This window comes from Aethalodelphis obliquidens, unplaced genomic scaffold (assembly GCF_003676395.1).
Source record: "Aethalodelphis obliquidens isolate GAN/ISIS:26980383/991018 unplaced genomic scaffold, ASM367639v1 scaffold4, whole genome shotgun sequence".
Classification (NCBI taxonomy): Eukaryota; Metazoa; Chordata; class Mammalia; order Artiodactyla; family Delphinidae; genus Aethalodelphis; species Aethalodelphis obliquidens.
In genome coordinates, this window is record NW_020837948.1 from 15,638,286 (window position 1) to 15,647,847 (window position 9,562).

At 36.2% G+C, this 9,562-nt stretch overlaps 1 protein-coding gene across 8 annotated transcripts in view; it reads right to left on the reverse strand.

The window, feature by feature from the left end:
• Positions 1-200: 200 nt before the first annotated feature.
• CSNK1G3 (casein kinase 1 gamma 3) overlaps positions 201-9,562 on the reverse strand; it is a 131,077-nt gene continuing 121,715 nt past the window's right edge. For all 8 annotated transcript variants that reach the window (XM_027099148.1, XM_027099156.1, XM_027099097.1 and 5 more), the window contains one exon: positions 201-2,622. In XM_027099148.1, coding sequence (XP_026954949.1) covers positions 2,568-2,622 — 55 coding nt within the window. In that variant the 3' untranslated portion in view covers positions 201-2,567. The remainder of the gene's footprint in view (positions 2,623-9,562) is intronic.

The following is a 9,562-nucleotide window of genomic DNA, read 5'->3' on the forward strand; positions in this document are numbered from 1 at the left end:
AAGCTTAGATACTTCCAGGTATGTACTCTTTACAATAGGGTTCCAACAAAGCAAAACAAAATCAAAAAACACAAATGAATGAATGTTCCTTTAGCTCTGCTTTTCACATTTAGTAAATTAAATAAACTGAATTTTTAAAATTCCTGTCTTCAATTAGTAAGTGGCATTATTTTACCCATATTAGAGGAAAGGGGAAAGAGCAAGTTTAAAAAAACTACCTTTATTTTTTATTTCTTTTTCAGTTACATACTTTTAAACAGGGATGTGTTTCATTATTCAGACATTCAGGCAATGTTGACTTCATTAGTGTTGACAGAAAAGAAGCATAAAAATGCAAAACATTGTTGGCTTAACCTGAACATACCTGCATTACCTATTATTGACCAGTTTGTGTTGCCAAAAGACTTATTCCTTGGCATTAAAATGGAGCACTTAAAAATATTGCTAAAAAGCAAATGTCTACACACTGGTCTTTGCAGCAAATAAGGGTATTTATAGTTTTAAAATATTTTAAGTCCATAATTGGATTAATATACACACCTTCTTATGTATAAGGAGTTCAGATCATATAAACACTGTACAGTCCAAAAACCCTACTGAGAATAAAACTAAACAGGCTTATGATAAGAAATACAGATATCGCATGTATTTACAAATATCATAGACACACAAATTTGGTCAAATACTGTAAAGAAAGAAGTGGTTTCACATTATAATGGCCAAAACATCCATCTACCTTGCTCAAAGCAAACAAAAATAAAAACTCAGTATGTAACTCCTGTAGTTTAAGACATCATGACAGTATACAAATAGATAAAATGGAAACTGTTGACCAAATTATACAACAAGTGTTTTCTAGGCTGAGTGTAGGTCTTTAAAATCAAGAACTTATAAAGATCATTCATAGATTCAGAGCAACAATGATAATGTCCTGATTTGCGGTATTCATATGGGTGCCTAATTCATCAAAAACAATGCACTGAACTTTTGGCTAATAAGAAAAATAAATTACAAAGTACAGTTAAATTCCTGTAAATGCAATAATGTCAAAAATGTAGATTTATTTACTTTAATTACATATTTTAAATGTTACCTTGAGACAATAAAAATAAATAAGCATGCCCGGAGGCACACACTTAAAGACAAAAAGAAGGGGCTGAGTGGAAGGAGTAAGCAACAAGTTCATGAAGGAAAGGTGAATGTGAGATTTGAACAACATAATTATCTTTCTAGCCAGTCTTTTTGTCTTAACTCTCCTTGCAAATTCTGGCTAGTAGAATGTGACAAAAGTATACCTGTGTCTTCATGGCTTAAAACAAAGCATACTTGAAAAGTGGAATGGGTTTCCTTTTTTTACAGAACCATTACTTTGTTCATATGCAGGCACTTCAAAAGACTATGGGGACAAAGCACCTGACCCATCCTCTCCAAAATAGTTTTCAATCATCACAATTACGCTAAAAAGTAGGAAAATTCCAGAGAACCAGCAAAGTTGAATACAAGAGACTAATGTGCGCAGAGGGCAATACAGTGACCCCGTTTTTATTGCTGAGGGTCTTTTTTTAAAATCAAAGGGCAAATAATTAATAAACAGACACCATTGTGTGGCACATCCAAAGTTTTCTGCTTAAGGTGAATGTAATCGTTCAGCAGCAGGTTTCAGTGGGATCTCCTTAGATTTCAGCCTCATATGATGCGGTGAGATTCACATTTATTCCTTCTCCTTAGTGTATTTTTCAAAAAACTCCAACATATCTCATTTCTCAAAGTATTCATTTCTTGCTGTCTAACATACATTATTATCTGGAAGCATAAAGTTACATTATACAAATATTTTGCATTTTTAAAAAATAAGCGCTTTTGCCACTTCGACAACACTGTACTTCACTTAGTGGTGCAACAAAAGCAGAGCTCATATTTACCACACTCTTGTGATTCATTTTACCACTACCATCTGCCAAACCCATAGAGCTTTTTCCTCAGTACCTCTGGGCAGTAACTGTACCATGATTTCACAGAGAGAATGTTAATATGACTCATGAATAGCAGTACCGACAGTAACAGTGAAATCAATGCAGATGTCACACAGATAATGATCTTCTCAAGGGATAACTTCTTTTAAATATTTGGGCAACTCTGTTTTCTCTGTTGCATTATCCACTGGGGAGAAAATTCCTCTTTGATTATTCTCTCACAGAAGTTATAAAAATCAGATTAGGTATATAATTGGTTGACATTTAAGATACTGTACTGCTTTCTACAACAGGAGGAGAGCTTCTGAAAAATGTTCTACAGAACTGTAATTCATCAATACCACCTCATTGGTCCATTCCATTCAATGATGGGCAAAGCACTCATGTTTTGACAAAACTTTAAAGCTTCCATAAAAGTTAAATTAGAAAAAAATACGAATGTAAGACAACCACAAAATGAAGTATGAAAGTATGACATTTTTGTTTCTAACAGTGAGTTCTTGAAAATATATGTGGTCACTACAGAGATGATTTTAATCACAAGACAGCAGATGAACATGTAAGTAACTCCCCATGATCTGTCTGTGTCCAGAGTCATTTGTGGCGCTGTATGGTTTTCCTTTTCCTTCGTTTGAAAAAGCAGCAGCACCTGCAGATGGAGGGAAATACTCCTTTTATTATAAAAATACTAAAATGTTGCAAAGTAAGGCTGAATCTATCATACTAATTTAAATGCCATAGAAAGCCAGGGGCTAGTGCAACATAAACAGTGAACATACCAATGAAGCATATATATTAGTGAAACGATGGCAGAGTTGTTACTATCATTTCATCAGTGTGCCTTTTTAGAATAGCAAGACATTCTATGCAACATTAAAAGGAGCCACTAAACTGAAAAGGCTCTGCACGAAGACTAACTAAAAAGCCATAAAGTTCTGAACCCCAACTGACCCATCACATTCTATTTTAGATACTAATTTCTGGCAATGGCATGCTGTTATATAAAGTTCATCTTATGTATTCTTTCCCTTTTTTCCTGGTATTCATATATGATTGTTGAAGCCATCGTTAGAAAAGCAATAATGAGCCTAATTTGGGGATTTTATTTTCATTAAGAATTAGTTTAGATTCCAAAACTAAAAAGATAAATCCCCAAAACACTCTTCAACAAACATTTTCCATCATATTTACGAAGTGGAAGAGAGAAAATACATTATATAGAGTAAGAATGCTAAGATTGGCACTTTTAATTCTTTAGAGGTTAAAGAAGGTCAAGCTTATCATGTTATTTTAATTAAGGGAAAAATGCTTAACATTTAAAACAGCATAATCAAGGTGATTCAGTTTTGCAATTGAAAACTCATTCAGTTTTTGTAGTCTATTTAAGAAATATCTGGTTTTTACTCCTAGGTGGAAAAAACGTAGACATGATCCCTGAGAGAACTAGTTTTTCTCACAGTAAATTCTCCTAGTCATGAGAAGATGCAACACATGTAGAGCAATGCTGAGGCTGGTATGAACTGAAAGTTAAATGAAAATCACTGATCAGCAACTAACAAAACAAATACACACACATGTATATATATTCTAAAAGTCTAGCATTCCTTCAAACAAAGGTCTGGCCGTTTTCCCCTTCCACACCTAAAAGAAAGTCAATCTATCAGAATATCAAGATGACAGGTACCACATATAGAGAGGCTCCTTTTTTTTTTTTTCCCACTGAAGTCCTTACAAAGATGTTCCTTTAATTCTTACCAGCCCACCTTCATAAAACAATATTAACTCAACATTTTCAAGCTAAGCATAAAATAAAAGAGACCATGGAGCTTCAGGTGTCCTATCCAGCAAAAGATCATGGAAGATGAAATAAAGGCTAGATATCATTATTTCTGTGAAATAAATGTAAACAAAAATCCACACTGTCCAGGTAAATAACATACTCTCTCCACTCACATTATCTTTAGTCAAAAATAATTTCAGACCATTTATTGTGATTTATGCCATAATTATGAAATCACTATGGGGCATTCAAAACCAAATTATACAATTGCATTCAAGTAGTACATAATGACTAGACCATGGAATGTGAATAATTCAAAATTGTATATATCAGCTGATAAAGATTCAACTAGAAATATGTGCCGTTATCAATCTTGACGGGTTTTACTCTTATTGAGGTAACTACCAGAAAGAATGGAAATAAATTACCCAATCAAGGGCCTTAAAAAGAGACACCACTGTAAAAGAAGACTCTAGCCACAATACATTTTTCCTAGACTTAGAGAAGTAAGTCAGAATTTTCTAACTGTTAGGTACCTAATACCTTCTCAAATCTGTTATATATATTTTCTAAAATAAAAAAGCAAAACAAAAAACTACTAGGAGATAAAAATCATTATTCTAAAAAGAATCTTTCAATTAAAAACTTAGAAAAGAGTTAGAAAATGTCCATATTGTAGAAAACAAAATATCAAAAAATTGGTATTTAAAAGAAAGACCAAATAATTAGAATATTAAATTTAACAATATGGGCATATATCAATGGAACTTTATTGTTTAATAAATATAAAGTTTTATTAACAATGTTCACTGTTCCTAAATAATGTCATTTGTCTTTTCAAATTCCAAAGTATATTCTTTTAAAAAGTTTTCTACTAATAAAGTGTCGTAAGGTATACATAGCCTTTTGGAATGGGGAATTGAATATAATAGATGTTTTGATGAACAAGTTCAAGTCTCAGCTTTACCACACTTGAATTAGCACTTCACTTTGTCTGATTTATTTTTTACCATTAATCTGCTTTCAGTTCTGAGAGTTGAGTGCTTCCTATTTCCTAGGTAATCTTTCCTTCCATTGTGTAAGTATTGTTGAACACAGAAAACTACTCCAAGCATTTATTTAAGATTAAATAAGATCTTCAAATGCAGTATAATTGTAGAGACCTTTTAAAATCAAAAGCAATCTAAAAAAGACATCTATTTTTTAGAAATAAATCCCACTGAATACACCCTTGCATTCAATATACCCTTGAAATAGATTTGCCATTTGCCTAAGTAGAGCTGGCATGCTATTAAACTGACTACCACCAGAGGACAGCATTACTTTATGCGATATGAATGCATCCAAGTACAGAGAACAGAGATGCTCTCAAAATATGATATACTTACAGCAGTTAAGAAGGAAATTGATATTAACCTTGTGGCTGACTTCTTAAAAGTCATTATCAAAACAGCTGATTTATAGTCTTAGTGATTAATGAATTAGGTCTCATCTCAATTGCCCTGGGCACTCAGTCTAAAACAGTTTCTTGCATATGGCCACTCTGACAAACGACCATGTTATTTTCCTCTCAGTACATAGTACTAATCTGAATTTATTTTATTTATTTACTTATTATCTACCTCCACATAGAATGTAAGTTTCCTAAGGTCTTGCTCACAGATACATCCCACAAATGGGCACAAAATTGGTACTCATTTAATACCTATTGAATTAATGAATGATTTGCCTCATAAATGCAACTAACTTCTAGAGTAAGAACCTGGTCAAAATTCTAAAGCATGTCCTAAAGCTAAAGCTCTTACCCTTGGGCCACAGACCCTAGTGAAACCTTACAAAATACAGATTTTAGTGCCCGTGGAAGCTTTTCTGGAGAGAGATGATTTGCACCAAATTATTAAAGGACTGAATTGCAAGAAGCACTGCTTTCTAGATCCAACTGCCAGGTCACCCTCTCGCGTCTCCATTTCAAATATGAGGCCTCATCCTGGATGCAATGAGCTGACCACTGGAGAAACTGAGTGGACACCATGTCATCAGTTCACATGAGAGCAGGCAAATGCATAAAAAGAAACCATGTAATTTTAACTTGGTACAGTTGTGGGGCGGGTGGTATCAGAAACAATAACTGCAAATAACAGCACAGATTCCAGGAATCAGCACATAGAGAAGTTTTCACAGATGACGTGAGCAAGTTACTTTATCAATAAATTAAATTATCTGGTCTTAGAAAATAACTCACACCTTTACAATTTTCAAGGATATTTTCTCTCCTTGCTGCTCAGTGGCTACATTTTCTTATCCACTAGTTCATACCTCATGTGGGGTCTCCTCAGATCTAGGCTACTGACAACTACCTTGGGGAAAGAATAAGCTGACCAGACATTTAAATCATGTTCTTGTCAATGATTCTCTTTTTCTTGGCTCTTTCTTGATAATTCCTTGTGTGGTTACAGTGAGCCAATACGCCCTCACAAGTCAGGTTCATGCTTCTGACCTGATCATCTGGTGGCTACCCTAGAAGCTTTGAAGCCACATCTCTAGTCTTAAATCATTTGGGAATAAATGTTAAGTTCTGCTTCTGATGAACATTAAGGCTGTTGCCTGAAATACTGTTTAGGTAGGAAACAAGAAATCATAATCGGTCAACGTCCTAAACTCTGTAGAAAACATAGATGATAATAGCCAAGGTTTTCCTATTGACATCACACCACCATTTCCCGTTACTGACTGCCCTTTTCTTCTTGGAGAATATGGCTTGTCTTCCTGGATTTATGTCATATACTTTCTTCTCAAAAGTCTACCCAGAAACTGAAGCATGTTCCTCTGTCTGGATCTGAAGTTTTGGGGTTTTTTTAAATTTAAAATAGTTTCTTCTTGATTTTACATTCTTTATTTTTTAACATTTTTACTGCAGTATAATTGCTTTCTAATGGTGTGTTAGTTTCTGCTTTATAACAAAGTGAATCAACTATACATATACATATATCCCCATATCTCCTCCCTCTTGCGTCTCCCTCCCACCCTCCTATCCCACCCCTCTAGGTGGTCACAAAGCACCGAGCTGATCTCCCTGCTTCCCACTAGCTATCTATTTTACATTTGGTAGTATATATAAGTCCATGCCAGTCTCTCACTTTGTCCCAGCTTACCCTTCCCCCTCCCCGTGTCCTCAAGTTCATTCTCCCATTCTCTATGTCTGCGACTTTATTCCTGCCCTGCCCCTAGGTTCTTCAGAACCATTTTCTTTTTTTTAAGATTCCATATATATGTGTTAGCATACGGTATTTGTTTTTCTCTTTCTGACTTACTTCACTCTGTATGACAGTCTCTAGGTCTATCCACCTCACTACAAATAACTCAGTTTCGTTTCTTTTTATGGCTGAGTAATAGTCCATTATATATATGTGCCACATTTTTTTTATCCATTCATCTGTCAATGGACACTTAGGTTGCTTCCATGTCTATTGTAAATAGAGCTGCAATGGACATTGTGGTACATGACTCTTTCTGAATTATGGTTTTTCTCAGGGTATATGCCCAGTAGTGGGATTGCTGGGTTGTATGGTAGGTCTATTTTTAGTTTTTTAAGGAACCTCCATACTGTTCTCCATAGTGGCTGTATCAATTTACATTCCCACCAACAGTGCAAGAGGGTTCCCTTTTCTCCACACCCTCTCCAGCATTTATTGTTTGTAGATTTTTGATGATGACCATTCTGACTGGTGTGAGGCGATACCTCATTGTAGTTTTGATTTGCATTTCTCTAATGATTAGTTAGATGTTGAGCATTCTTTCATGTTTTTGTTGGCAATTGGTATACCTTCTTTGGAGAAATATCTATTTAGATTTTCTGCCCATTTTTGGATTGGGTTGTTTGTTTTTTTGATGTTGAGCTGCATGAGCTGCTTGTAAATTTTGGGGATTAATCCTTTGTCAGTTGCTTCATTTGCAAATATTTTCTCCCATTCTGAGGGTTGTCTTTTTGTCTTGCTTATGGTTTCCTTTGCTGTGCAAAAGCTTTTAAGCTTCATTAGATCCCATTTTTAAATTTTTGTTTTTATTTCCATTTCTCTAGGAGGTGGGTCAAAAAGGATCTTGCTGTGATTTATGTCATAGAGTGTTCTGCCTATGTTTTCCTGTAAGAGTTTGATAGTGTCTGGCCTTACATTTAGGTCTTTAATCCATTTTGAGTTTATTTTTGTGTATGGTGTTAGGGAGTGTTCTAATTTCATTCTTTTACATGTAGCTGTCCAGTTTTCCCAGCACCACTTATTGAAGAGGCTGTCTTTTCTCCATTGTACATCCTTGCCTCCTTTATCAAAAATAAGGTGACCATACATGTGTGGGTTTATTGGATCTGAAGTTCTTATCTGTCCCTATAATGACTCACTGGCTCATCCACTGGTTGAGGGACTGTTGGTACCTGCCAGACCCCACCCACTTAGGACTCCAGAACCTAGCCTCTCCTCGTCTCGTTGATGAGTATATAGAAAATATCTTTCATGACGTCTAAACTTTAGTTCACTGACAAAGGATTTTTCCCCTTAAAACTCATACTTGAAATGTAATTTCATTTCTCTAGGTCTCTTGATTATAAAAATGAGAAACTGTTTGGTTAGGCAATTAAGTTTAGATCAGAGAGCAAGACCATGTAACTACTCTAACTAAGAACCTGCAGACCCATCCTCACCTTCAATTTCTTCCTCTCCATCCATGTGCAATTAGTTCCTCAAGTCTGAAGTGACTTTTAAAATCTCCCCACATTCTCATCCTGGCTTATTTCATAACTTCTTGCCTCCACCATGGCTAAGAGCCTTTTAACTGACTTCTAGCGTAAGACCCTCCTCTCTCCAATCTGCCATCCAAACTTCCCCCATCATAATATGGCCATGCCCTTTTCCTCTTAAATCTCAGCAATGGTTCTCCACTGTCTGAGGCATTAAGTCCACACAGCTTTTAAAATTTGGTTCCAACCTACTTCTACTCTCCTCTCAGTCTCATCCTCCATCAGCCTTCCTTACCAGGCAGCCTGTACTTTAGGAGGAAGGAAGGAAAGGGGGGAGGAAGGGAGGCAGGGAAGGAGGGAATGGAGATTTCCTGCAATCTGAGAAACCCAGGAAGCAACATAAGTCTCAAACTGCTGCTGAATTAATTTTCTTAAGATTCAATCTGATTATACCATTTCTTGGCTTAAAACCCACAGCATGCTTTCTTGTGCTAAGAAAGATCATGTCCAATTTATTTATATTTTAACGTGCTACTAAAGACCCTTGGAGATTGGGCACTTAGCCTATTTCAGTTCCCATTAATATATTCACGCTCTCTACGTGCACGGGTTACTACTCAAACTAACCCATTCTTTCCTTGCTCCACATTGTCGCTCAACCTCTTCTTCTCTCTGACCCACATTCCCTTGCCAAATCATACTCATCTTTGAGAACTACTGCAAATGTATCCTTACCCACAAAGACTTCCTGATCTTCAGCTAGAAGTGCATACTCCAGTCTCTGAACTCCATACTGCTAATCCTATAATACCTTGCTTTAGACCAGTGATTCTCAATCCTGGTTGCTCCTTAGAATTGGCTTAAAGGCATTTTAAAAATACTGGTGGGCTTCCCTGGTGGCGCAAGTGGTTGAGAGTCCGCCTGCCGATGCAGGGGACACGGGTTCGTGCCCCGGTCCGGGAAGATCCCACGTGCCGCAGAGTGGCTGGGCCTGTGAGCCATGGCCACTGAGCCTGCACGGAGCCTGTGCTCTGCAACGGGAGAGGCCACAGCAGTGAGAGGCCCGCGTACCGCAAAAAA